Below are 21,865 nucleotides of genomic sequence, written 5' to 3'. Positions count from 1 at the left end.
TCTTAGCTCCTGTCTTTCTCCTTTCCTAGTTCTCTTTGCCATGAAGGAGGATAATGAGAAGGTGCCTACTTTGCTAACGGACTACATTTTAAAAGGTAAGAGCAGCCCCAGGCCTCCTGGAACAGAAGCGGTTCTCTGGAGCTCCTGCTCCCGTCAGGGAACCTTTCCAGCTTGTCCACTCCAGATCAGGCCAGGCAGGAGCCAGGGAAATCAGGGACAATTGTGAGGCTTTGCAGTAATAGGTTTTGCCTTTGGGTGTTGCCAGGAGGCCGCAGGAGGAGATTCCATCACCCCCGAGTCACCACAGTGACTTTCCTTGGAGCCGCAAACCAACAAAGGACTTATTGTGAAAATTCTGCAGAGTTTGAGCTACTTAGTATTTAGTTGGGAAAAACAAAGCCCGATGATAATTTAATACTTTTCAAGCGCTTGAAAGGAAGCTGGAGACATAATTGACTATATCCTTACATAACTTTTTAACCTTTTCTTATGGAAACTGGTTGTACATACAAAAGCAGAGTAGAGGGAATGGCATAATACACTCTCAGGTACTGATTAGCCGGTATCAACAGTTATTAAGTCCCGACCAGGCTTATTTCATTTATGCCTCTACCCAACTTCTCCCCTCCCATGTTATTTTAAAGCAAATCTCTGTCAGAGTTTTTCATTCATAACTATTTCAGTATGCATTTCTAAAACATAGGAACTCTTGAGGAAAACATAGCCCAAATACCATTTCACAACTAAAAAAAATTAAGAGTTTCTTTTTTTTTTTTTGAGACAGAGTCTTGCTCTGTCACCCAGGCTGGAGTGCAATGGTGCGATCTCAGCTCACTGCAACCTCCGCCTCCTGGGTTCAAGCAGTTCTGCCTCAGCCTCCTAAGTAGCTGGGATTACAGGTGCCCGCCACCATGCTCAGCTAATTTTTGTATTTTTAGTAGAGACAGGATTTCACCCTGTTGGCCAGGCTGGTCTCAAACTCCTAACCTGAGGTGATCCACTCGCCTTGGCCTCCCAAAGTGGGATTACAGGCATGAGCCACTGTGCCCAGCCGAGAGTTTCTTAGTACTGACTATCCAATCAGCATTCCCTGTTTTTCCCATAAAGTATTTTTCAGTTTATTTGTTTGAATCAGGGGCCAATAGAGATCAGTATGTTGCAATTAGATAATGATATGTCTCTTACATCTCTTTGATATATGGAGGTTCCGTTTCCTTTCTCTCTTCCATGTCTTGAAATGCATTTGTTGGAGAAACTAGGTTGTCTGTGCCGTAGATTTTCCTCATTGTAGATTTTTGCTAATTTCATCCTCATGGTATAATTCAGTATGTTCTCCTGTCTTCTTTATTGCCTGTGAACTGATAGAACTGGAAGCCTGATCAGATTCAGCTTCAGATTTTTTAATAAGCACTACATTATAAGTGGTTATAGGTTTCCGGACTTCCATGGGGTGACGTACATTGTCTGACTGTCTTTCCTTTTGTGATGTTAATAGCCATTGAGGATTGCTCACTGTCCAGATCCGTTATTTTATTGTTTTTTGTCCTGCATGCACACAAAACTATGCACAGTTGCAGAGGGACCATATTTGTGGGACCTATAGTGGAGAAACCCTGAGCTATACTGTTTCTATAAGGATCAGAAGGACTAATCTTACATTTCAGCAGGAGGAACTTAGGGTAAACATTAAAAATAACTTGTTCAGCCTGGGCAACATGGTGAAACCTCGTCTCAATTAAAAAAAAAAAAAAATCAGCCAGATGTGGCGTTGTGTGCCTGTAGTCCCAACTACTCAGGAGGCTGAGGTGAGAGGATCCCTTGAACCCAGGAGTCTGAGACTGCAGTGGGGGCTGTGATCACACCACTGCACTCTAGCCTGGGTGACACAGCAAGACCCTGTCTCAAAAACAAAAAACAAACAAACAAACAAAAACACACATAAAAAGGATTTGTGATGCAAAGATTTTAAAAGAGCAGCATATTTCTCAAAGGAGGTTCTCAAAGGAAGATTATAGAAACAGGTTATATAAATTTGGTAGTCTGGGGGCTAGACTTTACCCCTCATGATCCACTGAAATGTCAATGAATTTGCACAAGTAATTAATATTCACTAAGCACTTGCCGCGTGCCTGTCAACAACCCTGTGGGTTAGGCGCAGGCGCATTCTATTGCACTGATGAAGAAACAAGCATGGAAAGGTGAAGTTAATTTTCCTAAGGTCATGTAGTTAGTAATGGTCGGATCCAGGATTTGAACTTAGGCCCCGGAGACTACACGCTTAGCATTATAGCCAGCAACCACCTGCCATTGTCTTTCCTTTATTCTAAGCTCTAAACGGGGCTGTCACCACTCAGGAGCTGGTGTGACTGCTCTCAGCTAGGGCTCTCCCGGGCTCGGAGGTCCGGGCCTGCAGCTGTGTTCTGACTACTATCCGCTCCTCTCTTCTCGTTCCAGTGCTCTGCCCGACCTAACCTTGCCCTTTGGAGCAGCCTCGCTGCAGGAGGTCACTGAACAAGAGTCATTCCATCACAGGGACTGCATGACACCACGTAACCTCCGACGTGTATTTAAACGTGTATAGCTTAACCCGGATTAAACATGAGCAAGCCCGCGGGGTCCTTTGCTGTTGGCTTCTAGTGCTAGTAACCATTGGATGCATGATGGGGCAGGGCCGGTGATGGTGCCTCCCCTTGCCGGTGTCGGGAGAGGGGAAGGCAGCCGCTTTCACTGCTCATTATGTAGTTTGGCTCCAGCCCTCAAAAACAGCTTATACTCTAAGACTAATTTTGAAATAAAACCTTCATTTAATTAATATTCTTCTTGTGCTTTGGAGTTTGGTGTTCATTAGACCTCTGTTCCAGACTCTAGAGACGGGCTGTATAGCATTCTTCACTGCCGGCCTGTGGCCCGTGGCAGCCAGTGCTGTGTTTAGGGACCGGGCGCATGCCCTGTTGTGGGTGGTGGTGGGATCATGGGACACAGTGGGGCTGCATATGGTATAGGCAGAAGGAGACCCTCTGCAACCTCAGTTTTTGCTGCTCAGCCACATTCAAGGGAGCTGCACCAGGGGCTGCAGAAAGGAGCTGGTCAGAGGGGGTGAGACCGGGGTGAGAGTGTGCAATTAGCAGATAGAAAGTGGGCCTCACGGAGGAGCTACACAGCTGCAGACCTCCTGGTGGGATGGCCAGGCTGGCCCTGGAGACCCTCCCCAGGCCCTCCACGGGGACCTGGAGGCTCAGGGCCTGCGGGGAGTCAGCTGTGCTGAGCTTTCCCAATGTAGGGGACTGCAACTTGTTTCCTGCACTTGACAAGGCCACCACTCCCTGTTTGTCCCCAACGACCCCTGGCAACAGTGTCCTTTGACTTTGCAGTGCCATCCCCAGCCTTTCCCACAGCCTCCCATGAACAGCAGCTCTGACTCCTCGCACTGTCTCCAGCATTGATGGCAGGCAGCTGCCAGCCTTGACCAGCCAGCAGGTGAATGTCATCCTCGTATCCCGGATGCTGGCGCCATCTCACCACAATCTGAATTCTGTTGGCTTCCATCTTCTGGCTCGAAAGACATTGAGCCTGCCAATTCCCATATCCTCTGAAAGCAAAAACTTGTACTGGGGCACTTGTCGTAGCCTGCACTGGCTTCACCACGCATTAGCACACATCATGGCACCCCATGTGTAAACAGGTACTAGTATGATCCTGATTTTGCAGAGGAGGAAACCAAGCAGCAGAGATGTTCAGTAGCTGGCCCAAGGCCGTGTAGGAAGTGGGAGAGTCAGGCTGGCATTTAGGTTTCTTATCCAGTGCGACTTCATTTATTCCCAGTTTAGTGTCTGCTTGAACTAAGCATGCCACAGAGAAAGCCATACTTTGTCACATCAACAGCTCCACAGAAGGCCACGGAATCCATCTAGGGGACACAGAAGTCACTCCCAGTGCCCTGCCTCCCTTCCTGGGCCTCTGCTTTTCTTGTCTGTCTGTTTTTTTTTTTTTTTTTTTGAGATGAAGTTTCGCTCTTGTTGCTCAGGCTGGAGTGCAATCTCAGGTGGCGCAATCTCAGCTCGCCACAAACTCCACCTCCCAGGTTCAAGCAATTCTCCTGCCTCAGCCTCCCGAGTAGCTGGGATTACAGGCATGCACCACTACACCTGGTTAATTTTGTATTTTTAGTAGAGATGGGGTTTCTACATGTTGGTCTGGCTGGTCTCCAACTCCCGACCGCAGGTGATCTGCCCTCCTCGACTTCCCAAAGTGCTGGGATTACAGGCGTGGGTCACCACACCCAGCTGGGCCTCTGCTTTTCTAGAAGCAGAACACTAGCAATCTCAGCTTGGGGTGACGGGGACTTATCCCACCGGGAAAACTGCTACAATGAGTAAAGCTCTAATCCAGGCATCTGCCCAGAGCAGAGCTTCTGCATAGATAGAGCCCTGGCTGCCACAGCTGCATGGAAGTGACCACTAGTTCTGTGACAAAAGGGCGTGGATTCAGTTCTGCAATTCACTGGTGCTGAGGCTGAACATGCCCAGGGTCACTAGTGGTGTGAGGTCATTAGCAAGTTTAGCACTCTGCCGGTGATGGGGTTTTTCACCAGCCTCAGCAAAGGGGAAGCGGCAAATTCCCGAGAGCTTTTCTTCCTGCCTTGATTTGTCAGATCTGGGTCAGCCACTCCTTTCCCCCAATTTATCCTGCCAGCAGGTGTCTGAAGCGGCTGTGACAAGCTAATCAAAGCTGCTGGCAGTTAAAAATAAATCTCGAGTGTCAGGGATACGCTCAGGCTAGGAGGAGGTGAGCAGGGCAGGCGAGGAACAGTGGCTCCTGTTTTCTCTCTTGTTTGTCCTATCTGGAGTTTAAGGGGAATATGAAATCAATTCCTCATGGTTGTGCATTGCCCTGCCCTGTGTCCTTCCTACTCAAAGTGTGCTTTCCAGGCCAGCAGCACTGACCACACTTAGAAGCTTGTTAGAAATGCAAAATCTCAGGCCCCACCCCAGGCCTACTGAGTCAGAATTTGCATTTTAACAAGGTCTCCCTTTAAAAGGGAGGCAGCTCTTCTCCTAAAAGGAGCCTGGGTTTTGTGCCTTGAGTTCAAATGCAGCTCTACTACATATCAAGCTAAATCTCCCTGCACCTGGTATTTTCATCAAGGACTGGAGAAGCTCTGCCCTGGGTTTTCGGAGTTGCTGAATCCTTGACTCTTCAATGCTGAACCTAGGGAATTTGTGGATAGTGTGATTATCAGGTGAACCCAATTGTCTTCCCTCGGCTTTTCCCTCTTCTGGCCTTTCTGGATTGTGGAAACCTCAGGGAAGAGTCTCAAGAATTAACTGATTTTCGGGCCCCAGTCAGTCTTGACTGCAAAACTCAAGTCCCGTCTAGGACGTCCGCACTCAGCAAAGTGTATTGGAGAGCCAAGGTCTGCAGGGAGCCCTCCTAGGTAAGTCAGAGGTCTGTCTGGCAAATACAGCCTATAAATGAGGTATGTTCCCATCAATTGAAGGATTTTGCTAGGCCTAGTCTGGTCAAGTTCTGGTAAGAAAACTCCACCATAGGGCTGGGCACGGTGGCTCACGCCTGCAATTCCAGCACTTTGGGAGGACGAGGTGGGCAGATAACCTGAGGTCAGGAGTTTGAGACCAGCCTGGCCAACATGGTGAAGCCCCCTCTCTACTAAAAATACAAAAAATTAGCCGGCTGTGATGGTGCACACCTGTAGTCCCAGCTACTCGGGAGGCTAAGGCAGGCGAATCGCTTGAACCCAGGAGGCAGAGGTTGCAGTGAGCTGAAATTGTGCCACTGCACTCCAGCCTGGGCAACAGAGTAAGACTCTGTCTCAAAAAAAAAAAAAGGCCAGGCACAGTGGCTCACGCCTGTAATCGCAGCACTTTGGGAGGCTGAGGCGGGTAGATCATGAGGTCAGGCTATCGAGACCATCCTGGCTAACACGGTGAACCCCCGTTTCTACTAAAAATACAAAAAATTAGCTGGGCGTGGTGGCGGGTGCCTGTAGTCCCAGCTGCTCGGGACGCTGAGGCAGGAGAATGGCATGAACCTGGGAGGCGGAGGTTGCAGTGAGCCGAGATTATGCCACTGCACTCCAGCCTGGCGACAGAGTGAGACTCCATCTCAAACAAAAACAAAAAAGAAAACTCCACCGTGGTGCCAGAGGCCAGCCTTTATTTATGTGTAATTGAAACAAATGATCATGCAGGAAAAACTATTTTTCAAATGGAATATTCCAACAGTCCCTATCCTTTCATCTCTACTTCAGGAGACCAATGTGATCCTTCAGAAAGAAAACCCAAAGGGAGCATTTTGTGACCCTAAGTCTGTGGGACAAATTGGATTTTTAAAGTTAAATAAACCCATTTCATACTCGCTGTACTAATATCTGGAGAATGACTATCTTCCACTGGTGGTCAGTGAAGAAGGGATGGAGACTGTTAATGAGAAGACCTGGTCCTCCAGGTGTCTTACGGTTAATGATAACCCAAGTCTTAATGGACTTCACCAAGTCCATGCCCAAGCCTCTTTTGAGCACCCACTATGTCCCAGGCACTCCCACCACAGCCCGGTCACTGAGAGGTTTAGGGGTCTCACCAGAGGTCAAAGGCAAAAAGCACCCCAGGACGCCTAGCTTTCTTTGCAGCAGAAGCAAGAAATGGGGGAGTGGCAGCCTGGTTTCCAGGGAAGCCAGGAGAGGTGACTATCATCACCCAGTCAGCCTGCATAATTAGTATGCGTGGTGAGGAGAGTAATTAAATGCTACTCTTGGAGAAGAGATACTTGCATTCTTGATGGCACCTGATTATTTATTTCCTTGAGAGGATGAGAGAATGGTCGTTAGGGTTTCCGTCTGAGCCTGAGGTTTGCTCTCTTCCCTTCATCGGGGAAGGGAAGCCGAGGCCACTCTGCTTGCTGGGAAGGTGCTTTGGCTTCTTACTAAAGCCTTTCTTCTAAAAGAACAATGAGCCACCTTAGCCCACAGCCCAGCAGCTCTGCACCCCGCCCGAGCCCTCATGCATATTCATCTTGCTTCAAAGAGCACAGCATGGAATATGCAAATCAGCCAGGCAGGAGCTGGTTGGCATTTTGATAATAGCTTTGTCTGAAAAACCCCAGAGACACGTGCACATCTAGTTTCTCTCTTTCTCCCTTTCTCTTTTCTCTACCTCTGTATCCTGCTTCTCACTCTTCTTCCACTCCCAGCCTCCCAGAGAACAGGAAAATGAATCACAGAACCAAAGAAGCAAGTTACAGGGAGGCCGGTGTCTCTATTCCAGTCCAGGGCATTTCCACTTCTGCCTCTTCTCTCTCCTCCTTCAACAGGGTCGTTTTGTCTTTTCCTGCCAAAGTGTTGCCTGATCTGACAACACCCCAAGATTTCTGGCTTGTCCTGTGCTCTCTGTTGACTCCCCCGACTCTTGCCTGGGGACCCATTCTACGCCTGTCTCTCAGGAATTAACTTCCTTCCCTTTGTCTTTCTTCTTCCATCTTCCCAACCTGTTTTGCCCTTACTCTCAGCAGTCAAGACTGAGAACCTGTCCTTGCCTTCCAAACAAGAAGGAAAGGAATCAGCTGCACAGGTCAGGAGAGAAGGTTTGGATATCAGTTGTCATCACCAACAGGTCATTGGGACTTAACATTTCCTGACACACACCAATCTCGAAAACACACCTGCACAACCATCGCCAACAGTGCCGAAGGCCGTGCCATGACCCCTCCTTTATCCCGGCAGCAGCGTCTCCTCCGTGACTTGCTTCTTGACCCCCTCCCATAGCAGTGCTACTTGAATAGTATGAAGAGCAATTTCTTAAGTTCAGATGACATGAGTCCTGCTCCTTCTCCCCGAAATGCAGATGGTCAAGTCAGGAGCTGGTGGGTGACAGAGTAGGCGCTCTGCTGTGAGAGAAGCAGGCTGGGGTTTGAAGCCCACATCCCTGGATGCTGTTTCATCCGGGACCTTGGAGGAGAAAGGCATAGGCAGGTGCAGGGATACAAGCACCTCTTGGGATTTGAGGAAAGAGGGGGCCTCTCTCCTTGACTCCAAAGGCCAGCCTGGGTCAGCCAACGATTGGGGAGGCAGCTTATCTCCTAAAAGGAGCGTGGGCTTTGTGCCTTGAGTTCAAATCCAGCTCTAGATACATATTAAGCTAAATAATTTTTTAGAAAAATACTTAATTTCTCTGAGCCTTGGTTTCCTCATTTAAAAAATGGGAATACTAATATTAATAACGCTAGTAATTCTCCCATAGTTGTTTTAAATAATCTTTAGTGTCTGGCATATGTGGTAAATGCTCAATGAAGTGTGACTTTTATTTTTTCCTAGTAAACTTCAAAAACCATAGAGTAAGGGCTGGTTCTGTTGCCTCTTTAGCCTTGGGGATGTGACCATTTTTTCAATCCAACAGGCACAAAAGACCTGAAAACAAAATCAAAACAAGACAGGTACAGCCTGTTCCCCTAAAACAGTTTTTTTTTTTTTTTTTTTTTTTTTTCCCTGAGATGGAGTTTTGGAGTTTTGCTTGTCACCCAGGCTGGAGTGCAGTGGCGTGATCTAGGCTCACTGCAACCTCCGCCTCCTGGGTTCAAGTGATTCTCCTGCCTCAGCCTCTTAAGTGGGATCACAGCTGCTCGCCATCACGCCCTGCTGATTTTAAAAATATTTTTAGTAGAGAGACGGGGTTTCATCATGTTGGCCAGGCTGGTTTCGAACTCCTGACCTCAAGTGATCCGCCAGTCTCGGCCTTCCAAAGTGCTGGGATTACAGGCATGAGCCACCATGCCCGGCCTAAAACTGGCTTTACACCTACCCTTTATCCTCATTAAATCCTGCTTAGTGGTAGCCCAGGGAGCCCTGGTACTTGCGGATTCTGGAACTAGCAGCCTCCAAGTACATCCGGACAAGAAGACAAAGTGAAGAGGCAAGAGTGGGAGTGTATTCTGGTTCCTCAGTAGGTTCATTCAAGGGAAGGGGTGGAGGAGGGATAGTGAAAAGTCACATTTATTTTTGAGCTTAGAGAACAGACTCTGTTTCCACCGGCAAAGAGATGGGTGGGTTCACAGAAGAAAAACACACAGACCACCGCAGACATGCTCAGGGAAGCCTCCGGTGCTTTATAGATGGGCGAGACAGGTGGGAACATGAGGCTTAGTTGAAGAGGTTGGAGAAAGGCCCTGTAGATCTCCTAAACTGCTGCTCCCACAAATTACATAAGCCCTGAAGACCATAAATATGCAGTCTAGAGGGTTCCTACCTATTCCCACTGTCTGCAGAAGGCAGAACTCAGATCACTGGGTGGAAGTTGCAGGGATCAGTTGGCTCTGTGTAACAATTTGGCCTTTGCCCTGGGAGGCAGTGGGCAGTGTAAGGTAAAGAGAAATGACTTTTTTTTTTTTTTTTTTTTGAGACAGGGTTTTGCTCTGTCATCCAGGCTGTAGTGCAATGGCATGATCATGGCTCACTGCAGCCTCAACCTCCCGGGCTCAAGCAGTCCTCTCACCTCAGCCTCCTGGGTAGCTAGGACTACAGGCACGGGCCACCATGCCTGGCTATATATATATATTTTTATTTTTGCAGAGATGGTAGGCGGTCTCACTATGTCCCCTAGGCTGGTCTCAAACTCCTGGGCTCAAGCAGTCCCCCTGCCTCGGCTTCCCAGAGTGCTGGGATTACAGGTGTGACCCGCTGTGCCTGGCCAAGAGATGACAATTTAATGTTCCGTGGGCTCCTATATGGCGTGGGTGAGTGGGTTTACTGACCCACAGTACCCTTTTCAGGGCTGAGAAATGATTTTTTTATTTTTAACTATAGGCTTGGATTCTTGTTAAGATGCCAATTCAGCGGAGACAAGCAATGCTGAAAGCATCAGGTGTTTTCCGCTTAGAGCGACTCACTGTTGGTCCTTTCGTGGAATCAGTTTGAGAATCTCTGGGGTGCTGTTAACAGTGCACCTACCTGTGCCCCACCCTGTGAGTTTCTGATTCAGTAGATGGAGAATAGAACTTGGGCACCTGCAACTAAAGCTTGCTCAGCAATTCTAAAGTGCACACCAGCTGAGAATCCCTGGGTTAGGGGTTGGAGGAGAGACGAAGACACCATTGGGTTTGGAGGTGGGGAAGATTCCACTATAACAGAGCAGTTATTTAATATTTCACCTCCTTCCAAAATGTGTCCCCACATGATTCAGTGTTATCCAGTCGAAAAGGAAGCAAGACGTGTGAAGCTGTCTGGCTGCTGGAAGCTGGCCAGTGATGTCAATGTCAGCTTCTCCAGCAGGGTGGGTGACTTCCAAAGAGAGCAGCTGCATTCTCAGGAGAAGCTGAGAAGCTGCTAAACTGTCATCCACAGGACTAGAGCTTCATGTACTATCAACCAAAGGGGCTCCTAGTGCCATCTCCTCTAATCCCCTCAATATGCAAGTGAAGGAAGTTGCTTTCGATGGTCCCTGTGTGTAAGGGAAAGTTACGGGCCGAATCTCAACTACATCCAGGGGAGCCCAGTGTTTTCCTGTGCAAAGGGGTCAGGGGAGGTCCACAGATGGGCAGAGCTGGCTTTAAATGAATTTGGTAGAATAAAAATTTTGCAACACATCAGTGGAAACAGCTAGAATTTCTAGAACCTAGAAATGCACAGAAATAACAGGTGGATGTGAGGTATACACACCTGTAGTAGATTCTCTGAATAATAAGATGAAAAACATGTGAAAATGAAAAGGTATAATGAGATACACATAACTGAAGGGAATTGTCTTAAATGGCTGATTGTAATGAGATGTACATAAATTGTAAGGCTTGTAATGAAATGAAAAAAAATCATATTCTTGCCTGATAATACTGGGTGTAATGTCTATACCAGAAATAAGTTGTCTCAGTGCGTTGAGTGTAATGAGATGCACATAATTTTAAAGAGCGTAATGAGATGAAAAATAAATCAAACACTTGTCTTAAAATGAAAGATGTACTAAGATGCACACACCTGAAGGGCATTGTCCTAAATGGGTTCGATTTAATGAGATGCATTTAATTTGCAAAGGGGCTAAATGAGATTGGCCCAGAGAGAGACTGAGAAATAGAAAGTATAAGATACACTAGAAAGTGGTTTAATAAAATCTGCCTCCTCTGTGGGATGGAAATAAGGTGCCAAAGTGGAAATGCAGTGTGTGAGGTGACCGCCATTCTGTCAGTCCTTGGTGCTCGGTCCCTTGGTCTGTGATGCTCTGCAAAGTTCATCATCCTTTGTCCCTCGTAGGATACCAGGCACATAGCGGGCACCTGGGAATTAGTATGGAATGAATCACTGGCTTGAGGGTGGTAGCCTATCTGGCTAAAGGAAGTTAAAGGAGCAGCTATAAAGCAAGGAGCTTGAAACGACAATTGAAAATTATTTTCTTTTTAAAAAAAATTTTATTTTTGAGACAGAGTCTCAATCTGTTGCCCCGACTGGAGTGCAGTGGCGCTATTTCGGCTCACTGCAACCTCCGCCTCCCAGGTTCAACGATTCTCATGCCCCAGCCTCCCAAGTAGCTGGGACTAAAGGTGCGTGCCACCACATCTGAGTAATTTTTGCATTTTTAGTAGAGACAGGGTTTCACCGTGTTGGCCAGGCTGGTCTCAAACTCCTGATCTCAAGTGATCTGCCTGCCTCAGCTTCCCAAAGTGCTGGCCTGAGCCACCATGCCCAGCCAACAATTGAAAACTGTTTTCTGAGAGCGATGTTCCTCCACATCTGAGCGTCTTGACTAGCTATCTGAGGCAAACACCGGTTGTGGAACCTACATTGTATCTATAACAAGCAACCCTGATGATGTTTATGCCCCGAGCCTCACTGTTGCCTGGGGAGGCAAGGTAGGCAGAAAATGTGGAGTGAAGATATCTGGATACAAGACACAGGTATACTTTGCAGTGAAAGGTAGGAGTATCTTTATGCCCACAAACAAATATCTTCTCTCCAATATTTTGTACCAAAGGCAGGGCTGTCGCTCTTGGACTATCTTGTTTTCTTACTCTTTTTTTTTTTTGAGATGGGGTCTTGCCCCGTCGCCCAGGCCGGAGTGCAACAGTGCCATCTTGGCTCACTGCAACTTCCGCCTCCCAGATTCAAGCGATTCTCCTGCCTCAGTTTCCCAAGTAGCTGGGATTACAGGCATGTGCCTCCATGCCCGGCTAATTTTTGTATTTTTAGTAGAGATGGGGTTTCACCATGTTGGTCAGACTGGTCTCGAACTCCTGACCTCATGATCTACCCACCTCAGCCTCCCTAAGTGCTGGGATTACAGGCGTGAGCCACTGCACCCAGCCCTTCTTACTCTTTATGGAGTAATTAGTGGAGATGAATATTTCCCTTCTTAAAAATAACCACTTAGATATTGCAGTGAGAGGGAGTAAAAAAAAAAAAAAAAGGGCACGGGTGAAGCATAACTAAGCCACCAGTCACCCAAATAGTGACAGCCAATAGTAAATGGGCAATGAACCCTCAGCCTCAGTGCTGGGGAGAGCACAGGGGCTGCAAATGTCCTGATGACATGGAGAACGTGCCTTAGGGGGCAGCAGTTAATTCAACTACACTCAATCATGGCCGAGTGGGAATATATAGGTCCCAAGTTGCCCGATTGTCTGATTTTTCAGGAGAAGCCAGGAATCTGATTTTTTAATGTTTAACCTTTTAACTTTGAAATGTTGGTACATAATTTAAAAATATATATATATGGCTCAAAACAGGTCTGAAAACCGAATTTAAACTGAACCTCGCAGTGGAGCTGAAAGCTTCCTGCTCTGCAGCTCTGAATGATGAAGTTTGAGATCTCTGTGCTAAGGATGAGATCGTAGTTATAGTCATTACAGGGATGCTATGAGCACTCTTTCAGTCTCAATTTTTTTCTTTTTTCTCATGTATATATATTTTAAAATAGTTGATATTGTGGGGGGGGGGAGGGGTCTCGCTATGTTTCCCAGACTGGTCTTAAAATCCTGGGCTCAGTGATCCTTCCACTTCAGACAACCAAAGTGTTAGGATTATAGCTGTGAGCCACCGCACCTGGACCAGTCTCAGTCGTTTCTAGTAGAATGTAAACTCCCCGAAGTAAAGAACTCGGTCTTTGTTAGCCGCAGGTGTATCCTTGTAAAACAGTGCCTGGGACAGAGTCAGGGCTGGAGAAAAGCATGCAGAGATAATCAATGACTCATCAGCAATGAATTGAGCAGGCTGCAGTGTGGTGGTCATTGCCCTCATGGGGCCCCATGCAAGGCAGGAGAGGGGATCCTGGATCAAGGAAGTTGAGCTCTGGCCACCAACTCCCATGAGCAGGATCCCTGAACTTGAAAGGTCTTTCCTGAGGGGTTGGGGGTAGGGGGCAGAAGTCAGTCTGAGCCGTTGCCAGAGCCCTGATATCAGAGTTCTATTTTGGGGTAAAGGAAACCTTCCCCTACCCCTCACCCTATCATCCATCTCTCGTATTTCCACAGGGATTATGGCGTGTCTTTATGGGTTGGGTAGCATTTGGGTCATGCACAGAGAGAGGTTGTCGGCTCCTGAAAACACAACTATCTACATCTCAGGTGATTTCAGAAACCCCTTTCAGCCAGGACTGGTGGCTCATGCCAGTAACCTTAGCACTGTGGGATGCTGAGGCACGCAGATCTCTTGAGCTCAGGAGTTGGAGACCAGTCTGGGCAACATGACAAAACTCCATCTCTGCAAAAACAAAACAAAAAAATTAGCTGGGCCTTGTGGTGCATGTCAGTAGTCCCAGCTACTCAGGAGGCCAAGGCAGGATAATCACTTGAGCCTGGGAGGTGGAGGTTGCATTGAGCTGAGATTGTGCCATGGTACTCTGGCCTGGGAGATGGGAGTGAAACCCTGTCTCAAAAATAAATAAATAAAAATAAAATAATAATAATAATTTTAAAAGTCCAGGCACAGTGGCTCATGCCTGTAGTCCCAACACTTTTGGAGGCTGAGGCAGGCGGATTACCTGAGGTCCGGAGTTCGAGACCAGCCTGACTAACATGGAGAAATCCCGTCTCTACTAAAAATACAAAATTAGCCGGGCATGCTGGTTCATGCCAGTAATCCCAGCTACTCGGGAGGCTGAGGCAGGAGCATCGCTTGAACCTGGGAGGCAGGGGTTGCGGTGAGCCGAGATCGTGCCATTGCACTCCAACCTGGGCAACAAAAGCGAAACTCTGTCTCAAACAAACAAACACCAAAAAACCCACTTTCAGTTGGCAGCGTGGTTGAAAAGATGGCTGGTAGAACTTGAGAGAAAAACTTAGGGAGGAGAGTGTAGGACAGGCTACTCTGCAAATTCTTTAGAATAGTGTTCCTTAAAGTGTGTTTTGTGGAATATTGGTATAACTTGAATAGATATTACTTGAAAAAAAGGGAGTTGGAGCAAATCTGGGAACAACTGAAACAAAGTTAAACAGGTTTCTTTCCTGTAGGACTTTTCAGGGCCTTTAGTATAATAATGTGTATGATGAAACTCTACTAGCAAAATAGAATATGCAGTTAGGCTAATTTGGGCATGGATTTTTTTTTTTTTTTTTTTTTTTGGTAGCATATCTTTCAACAGTGTGTTCCTTAGAAACGACTGTCTTAAAGGACTGTTGTCTTCCCAGCTCTGGAGGTGAGGTTCCGATCATGCAGTTCTTAAGATTTTCTCCCTCTGCCCAGAGAGGCGGGGTTTCTGCTGAGTTTGCAGAACTCTCTCCAGGTGTGAGGATGGGGAGGGAGGTTGGGCTCCTGAGGGCAGTGATGCAGGGAACTCCACCAGAGCTGCTCGGAGCCCACTTTGCCTGTGTAACCAACCACTGGCTTCCCTATCTTCCACCTGGCCATGGGGCGATCTGCCAGTACGTGCAGACTCTCCAGAATTCCTGAATGTGAACAAGGCACTTCCCTCCTGCTTCTAAACAGATGCCCCAGACCTCTCAGCAAGGGTGACTGAGGAAGGTACCCTCTCGTCTGGAGGTGACAAGAAGGCCTACCGCTCACTTCTGTGGGGAGATCAGCTGCCCCTGAGTTTCTTCTTGCCTGGGGGATTACGGTGCTGACCCCTGGGATTCAAGGGCAGGCTCCCCGCTGGACACAGCTCCAGGGTGAAAGGCGGCAGCCAAGACTGCCTCTCCCTCCCGCTGCCTGGGACTTTTACCTGCTGATCAGGAAACAGTGGGCACTGAGGTTAGGTGTGGGGCCATGGTGGCACCAGCTTCAATCATGAAATCTTGTAATCCCAGCACTTTGGGAGGCCGAGACGGGCGGATCATGAGGTCAGGAGATCGAGACCATCCTGGCTAACACAGTGAAAACCCGTCTCTACTAAAAAATACAAAAAAGCTAGCCGGGCGAGTTGGCGGGCGCCTATAGTCCCAGCTACTCGGGAGACTGAGGCAGGAGAATGGCATAAACCCGGGAGGCGGAGCTTGCAGTGAGCTGAGATCCGGCCACTGCACTCCAGCCTGGGGGACAGAGGAGACTCCGTAGACTCCGTCTCAAAAAAAAAAAAAAAAAGAAATCCCTCGTGGGCTGAGGATGGAAACGGGAAGGCAGAAGCCTTTGAGGGAGGTGGAGTATGGTGGACATGAGGGACCGGATTCCGAGCTTCCGCTGCCGTCGGGGAAGCTGCCAGGAGAGGGCAGTGCAGAGCTTCCTTGCCTTCTCTCCCTAGCTCTGCCTTACAACTGGCCACACACAAGGTAAGTGTGCCGAACTTGGCTCTTCCTCCCCAGACAGGGCAGCTGAGCTCACGCAGGACGCACATCTACCTTGTCTCCTTCCCTGGGTAGTCAGGTGTATACTGAGGCCTCCAAATTTTGTCTGGCCTTGGGTCCCATGAAAAGAGCAAAGGATTGCCACAGCAACCACAGAAAGAGAATTGTGCACCAGGGTTACGGTAGGTAATAAGATTTACTGAAAACGTCTCGGCCACATTCAGTACTGGTTTGGTGGATACATCAGAAGGAGGTTGCATAACATTAGGCAGGTGGAGGGGCTGGGAGGAAGAGATGTGGGCACCTGTGTGCCAGTGTGCCCGTGCTGGGGGACACCTGTCCAGGTGGTGAGTGGAACGGGGTGTGTGTGTGTGTGTGAACAAGAGAAACGAACCAGAAAAGGAAATGCATTTTATCCCACTGCACATTGCAAAAGTCTCACGCCAAAAAAGCTAGACTTTCCTCTATGTATGGCATCAAAAGGGAGTAAAAAATGATTGGATCACCCAGATTATAAATAAGGTTATTTGTTTCTCAAAAATCCCTATTAAAACATTAAATATCAGCTCTTTTGGGGGAGAAATACATTCATTTCAGGGAGACCTCGAAAGAGTGACCATCCTTTTGTTCTACCCCAACCAGGTGGGGGAGGGGAAGCCCCAGAGGGGAAGCCCCGCGGGTCCCCTCCAGTTGAGCCAGGTCGCCACTCACATCCTGCCACTGAAGGAGATGGCTAATGCACAATTTACAAATGAAACTGCACGTCCATTAAATTAAACCCAATGGAAAACACACATGTGACCAGTCCTGTCATTCACAGCCATGGGGTGAGAGGGAACAGGAGGCGGGTGCCAACCAAGGGGGTCTGGAAGGTGGGTGGGTGGGTATGTGTTAGGGTGGACAGTGGAGAGCCTCCTTCTCCTTCCAGGGGCCCCAGTTCCTCCAGGGCTGTGGACAGCAGGGTTAGAACAGCAGGGTGTGTGGGGTGGGCACCCCCGCAGGCTCTTGGGTGCCATTCTCTGGGCCCTCACCCACATTTTGGATATTGATGGGAAGGGGGATGTAGCACCTTCTCCAACCCCTGGCTTCCCACTGGACTAGATGCCTTCCAATGTTTCTTCTGCCTTCCCTGAAGGACAGGATGAAGAAAGGAAGCTGGAGGCTGATGGAGCCAGCCTGGGAGCAGAAGGATGGCCGTGGCGACCCGCTGGGTGGAAAGATTCCCAGATAACCTGTTTTCACCTTCTCTGAAGGTCTATGGAGGGTTTGGAGCACTGAGGGTGGGAGCATCTAGGGTAAAACACCATTGTCCTGTTGTTACAGGAGCTGAGTTCTGTGACCACCTAGGGACAGTTGTGGCCTCAAAGTCACCTTGATATGGCTCCTAGCCCAGGGTCTGCCATCTCCTTGGCTCTTGGAGTCAACCCAGAAGGGACTCCTCTTAACCTCCCACAGGTTGAGCCCACCAGCTTACAATGTTTCCAGGAGAGAGTGACGGGGACTGTGGCTCCCATCCCTCTCTCCCATGTCCATGGTTGCTGTGCGCAGAGACAGGGCCTTGGAGGGATGAGCCCGGTGGATTCTATCCCATTCTGATCTGCAAGATGTGATGCCTCAGGCCCTCCCACTCCTCTGGCCACTGGTTATGCTCTGGGGCTCCCTCCTGCCCTTGAATGTCTGTCAAAGGAGCTGAGAACCTTCTGGGGATGAAACTCAGTCCCCCTTTGTCTCTCCCCTTCCTTCTAAGTCTGCCCCCGGAGCAAAGGCCCACTCTGCGAACAGCACCAATCTGCCTCACAGTGCAGGGCTTGTAAACGACTCAAGTCCTTCCATGGGTGGGGGCCATGGGTGCCATCTGTCCTCAGGGATTTGGTGAGTCCAGATCTCACTGCTGTCTTTCCATACAGGCTGCTCGACTGGCCCCGCCAAACAGAGTCCTCGGCAGTTCCGGGGAAGTGGGACTGGGGTCCTCGTTGAAGCTCGGTGGTTGGGAAGGAACAGGTGTCTCCTCTGCCTTTCTTCAAGCTACTGATTTGGGGAAGCTAGGGCCCAACTCCCTCGGTGCTTCCTGCCCACGTCCCCTTCCCCCCCACCCTGAAGGCCTCCCGGCGACACTCCTCTCCTGCTCGATGATCAGTGCCATCTGGGCTGCCCGACTACTCCAGGGAGTCACTGTGTTCCAAGCCCAGGTCGCTGACATTCGTCGTCTGCAGCTCGTCGACCTCCTCCTCCAGCTCCTCCTCCTCCTCCTCTTCCATCTCATCCTCATCCTCTTCTTCTGTCCCATCCAATGAGTCATCATGTGCAGCCATCATAGCCTGCTGCATGGCCATGGTGGCATTGTCTGAGGACAGGGACTGCAGGTTGTCCAAGTTGATGGAACCTGCGTGAGAGAAAGCAAGGGTCAGGACGAGGCAGGGGCTGCCGGTCAGGGCCAGCACCTCTGTGTTGGACAGGGTGTAATGGACTGGCTCATAGAGCAGTGAACTTCTCCTTTCTAGGGCTGCCCAAGTCTGAGCTGGACAATGCCCTGGTATGAAGTCTCCCATCCATTCACTCGTCAGCTACTTCCTGCCCCATCTCAGGAAGCAGCACTCCCAGCCACCATTCACTGAGCATTTTCTTTATGTATTGACCACTTTTGACTTTCTAACAATTCTGTAAGGCAGGTATTATTATCCCCATTCTAAAGAGGAGGAAACAGGGTCTCAGACAGTTAAGTCATTAGCTCAAGATGACATTGTCAGTGATGACAGAGTTGGGATTCTCTCCCAGGTTGGTCTAGTCCCCTAAATCTTTTTTTTCCCCCCATCATAACCCATAAGATGATGGCTTAGCACAAAGGAACCTGTGTGCAACCATACACATACACGTGTGCATGAGGTTGTGTGTGCACACACACACACCTACACCCCACTCCCCATGCAGAGCTATCTTCATGTGCCAAGCTATAAAATGTCTGGCTCATTGAATTATTCATTGTGCACTAGGCGACTGGCAATTAGAAAAGTGTATATGGAGGGTGTGATGGAGAGGCTGGGAAAACAGCTCTTCCTGGCCTCTGTTCCCAAGCCAGCTGCCTGCCTTGGTATTTATAGATGGCCCTGGCTCCCGAGGAGCTGTGCAGATACTGACTGGTGCTAAGGAACTCAGATGGGTGCGGACATGGGGGGCTCTGCTGAGCAGTCACTGACTTGCGTGACCACCAGCTCCCACTTGTCTTTATGAGAGTGCATCTGGTCTGTTAAATTATGTTCAAAACCAGCCCCTTCTTTAGGCTTTGGGGAGGGATAATTGCTGTGACAGCAGCCGATGGGAGCCCAGGTAAGGAGACAGCCCTTGAATCTTTGCACAGCTTGACCTAAAGAAGCTCCAGGAGCACCCCCAGGCCTTGTCCAGGGTGCGCTCAGCCCCAGTTCTTACCATCGGGGTTTGTCCCTGGGGCACCGCTCTGCTGCTGCAGCACCCCTGCAGCGATGGAGTTGGGCCAGAATCTTTGGGTGGGCCGGTGCTGAGACTTGATCTTCTTGGCTTTGGGAGCAGGGTCTGGGTTGCTGGCATCAAGCATGGGCTGCAGGATGCGCCTCCGGGCATTGATGAACCTGCCCAAAGGTAAAGTGGAGACCTGGTGAGTCACCGCCTGCATTGCCTTGGGGTGGGGGTAGGGAGGGTGAAGCTGCTTTCAGACTCCATTTCACAGAGCAGATCAGGGTTCCCATCCCGGATGTAAAAGCCCAGCAGGGAGAAGGGCCCTGGGTACTGAGAAGTTCATGAAATCTCCTGGGGCTTGGTAACTGCAAAGTCGTATGGGAAGAATGCATGGGGGGCCAGAAATCCTTGTTCAAGACCTTCCAGGTTGAACAGGGGAGGAGAGCATGGTAGTCACAGGCACTAACCTCTGACTTCTCTCCAGAGGGCCGAGGGCTTGGATCAGGGCCCTCAACTCGGGTCTACTTCCATCCGGCCAGACCGTGCTCTCTGAGTTCCCCATGACAGCCCAGCCAGGCACAGAGACTGGGAACGCTGACATCCCTGTGGGGTCAGAATGGCTACTCTTCCTCCCTCTCCCCACTCCCAGCTTTGCAGCACGTTTCAGTTTCAGTTCACACGGGGGTGGGGTAGACCAGATGAGCACTGGCCTGCAGTGCACCGGTGCGGGCAATCCTGTCTCTCTCTGCAGCGCACCGGTGTGGGCAATCCTGTCTCTCTCTGCAGCGCACCGGTGCGGGCAATCCTGTCTCTCTGCAGTGCACCGGTGCAGGCAATCCTGTCTCTCTCTGCAGTGCACCGGTGCGGGCAATCCTGTCTCTCTCTGCAGTGCAGGTGGGCTGGGGGCTGGGGGCTTCGGTGGGCGTGGGTTTTCTATTCCTCAAGGAGCTTCCAGGGATGTGCCTGACACCATGTCCCAGCAGAGGGCGCTGAGAAGCTGCAGATGAAGCCACAGGTGCCAGGGTTGATTCTTGCTTTCTGCTTCTAGCCCAAATGGCGGGACTGGCATGGTAGCTGGGCTGAGATTGAGGCAGATCCTGGCATGGGAGTCTCTTTTCTCTGCTACGCATTCCCCTGCCAAGAAGGTGCCCCCTGGATATGGCAGCCTGTGTGCAGATGGTGTAAACTCACCAGTTATTTACTTGCAGGAGGGTGAGGTTGGTCTGGGCTGCGATCTGCCTCTTCTCGTCCTCCGTGGGGTAGGGGTGCTGAAACGAGAGGTGGAGGCTAGTGAGGGCTGGGCACATGCTGGTCTGGCCCCGCTGAGAGACTGTGCCCGTGCCATGGACACTATCCTGAGCCAGGCAGCCCGAGTGGTTTGGGAACCAAAATTGGGGAAGTGTCACGTTTGCTCCCCACAGAGAATGGACCTAGGGCTTGGAGGAAGGCTGCCCCATGCCCGAGACTCCACATCCCAGACTGGCCAGCCCTCAACTGAGCCCACACAATGGGGAGCCAGGGAGGTTTCCCAAGACCAGGATGGTTCAGTACTGATAGCTTCCAAGGCACATCCTTCTCACTTGATCCTCACTGCCGCCCCCAGCAAGCATTGTCAGTGTTAGGGTTTCCAGTGGCCTCAAACGTCCATAGAAGGTGGTAAGCGGGGTGAATGGATCAATCTAAGTTAACTGATATTTACTGAATATCTACTATGTGCCCAGATTTATGCTAGGCATTGCTAGGAGACAGAAGGGAAATATAATAAGTACTACTTGTATAGTGCTTTATAACCTGTAAAATGCTTTCCTGCATTTTATTCATGAAAAAAATCATAATTTTATTTAATAAAGCACATCATTAAAACTCTGAAAGGTAGGCAGGTTAGGCATTGTTATTCCCACTTTGCAGATGAAGAGATGGAATGACTCCTCCAGTGTCCCCCAGATGGTAGCACCAACTCAGATCTTCTGATTTGGGTCCAGTCTTTCTTCCATTGCTTCGCGATGCCACTTTACAGGACTGAGTGGAGGTGAGAAACAGAGCGGGGCAGGTGTCTCTCCCAGTCCCCCGCATGCTGTAGCCCATGCACTGACTACACGTCTGTCTCCCTCTCTCAGACTGTGATTCATGAGGGCACCAGGATACTGAATGTATCCCCAGTGCCCTCCACATACAAAAGACATACAAATGCCTGCTGAGTGAAGGAAAGCAAAAACAGTACTCGATGCTGTGGTTTGGGTGATGAGCACTGTAGAGGCTAAGGAGGAGGAGAGAAATAGGTGCTGGCCAGAGCGGTGGGGAAGACAGAACAGGTCACATTAAAGGATGAAAAGGCTCTCGGTGTCAGTGGGAAGGGGGTCCTGACCCCATCAGGAGGGAGGCCACATGATGGCTGAGTCTATGCATTCCTAGGACTTGTTCAGGCCACAGCCCAGTGCCTGGCACCCAGCAGGCGTGCAATTAAGGTGTGGTGAATATCTGAATAAGGCACAGTTTTGTCCTGGAAGCGAGAGGAGGTTTGGGGGCTCTTATGGCAGAAGATCAAGCCATCCAGCATTCTCAGGCTGAAATCATTCCTTTGATTGGAGCGGTATTAGAAAGTGCTGCTTGAGCTGTCTAGGGTCCCCGAGATGGGAGGTCTCACAATCTGGCTCTATTATGACTAGCTATGAAATCTCAGGCATGTCACTTAACTACACATCATCAAGTCATCTAACAAATAAGTGAA

At 49.5% G+C, this 21,865-nt stretch overlaps 2 protein-coding genes across 6 annotated transcripts in view; one reads left to right on the top strand and one right to left on the bottom strand.

Annotated features, from left to right (window-relative positions):
• The window catches only part of FEZ1 (fasciculation and elongation protein zeta 1), a 51,086-nt gene extending 48,274 nt beyond the window's left edge, over positions 1 to 2,812 (top strand). For 2 of the 3 annotated variants that reach the window (XM_008021388.3, XM_008021389.3), the window contains exons 9-10: positions 30 to 95; positions 2,455 to 2,812. In XM_008021388.3, the coding sequence (XP_008019579.1) occupies positions 30 to 95; positions 2,455 to 2,471 (83 nt within the window). In that variant the 3' untranslated portion in view covers positions 2,472 to 2,812. The remainder of the gene's footprint in view (positions 1 to 29; positions 96 to 2,454) is intronic. The other variant, XM_038005014.2, reaches the window with a different exon arrangement.
• A 13,073-nt stretch (positions 2,813 to 15,885) lies between these two features.
• The window catches only part of PKNOX2 (PBX/knotted 1 homeobox 2), a 269,332-nt gene continuing 263,352 nt past the window's right edge, over positions 15,886 to 21,865 (bottom strand). For all 3 annotated transcript variants that reach the window (XM_008021384.3, XM_073022095.1, XM_008021385.3), the window contains 3 exons: positions 20,329 to 20,405; positions 19,132 to 19,310; positions 15,886 to 18,091 (listed from right to left, as the gene is read on the bottom strand). In XM_008021384.3, the coding sequence (XP_008019575.1) occupies positions 17,865 to 18,091; positions 19,132 to 19,310; positions 20,329 to 20,405 (483 nt within the window). In that variant the 3' untranslated portion in view covers positions 15,886 to 17,864. The remainder of the gene's footprint in view (positions 18,092 to 19,131; positions 19,311 to 20,328; positions 20,406 to 21,865) is intronic.

Source organism: Chlorocebus sabaeus, chromosome 1, assembly GCF_047675955.1.
Source record: "Chlorocebus sabaeus isolate Y175 chromosome 1, mChlSab1.0.hap1, whole genome shotgun sequence".
Classification (NCBI taxonomy): domain Eukaryota; kingdom Metazoa; phylum Chordata; class Mammalia; order Primates; family Cercopithecidae; genus Chlorocebus; species Chlorocebus sabaeus.
Note: the sequence above shows the minus strand (reverse complement) of the source record. Positions and strands in the feature narration are given on the sequence as shown.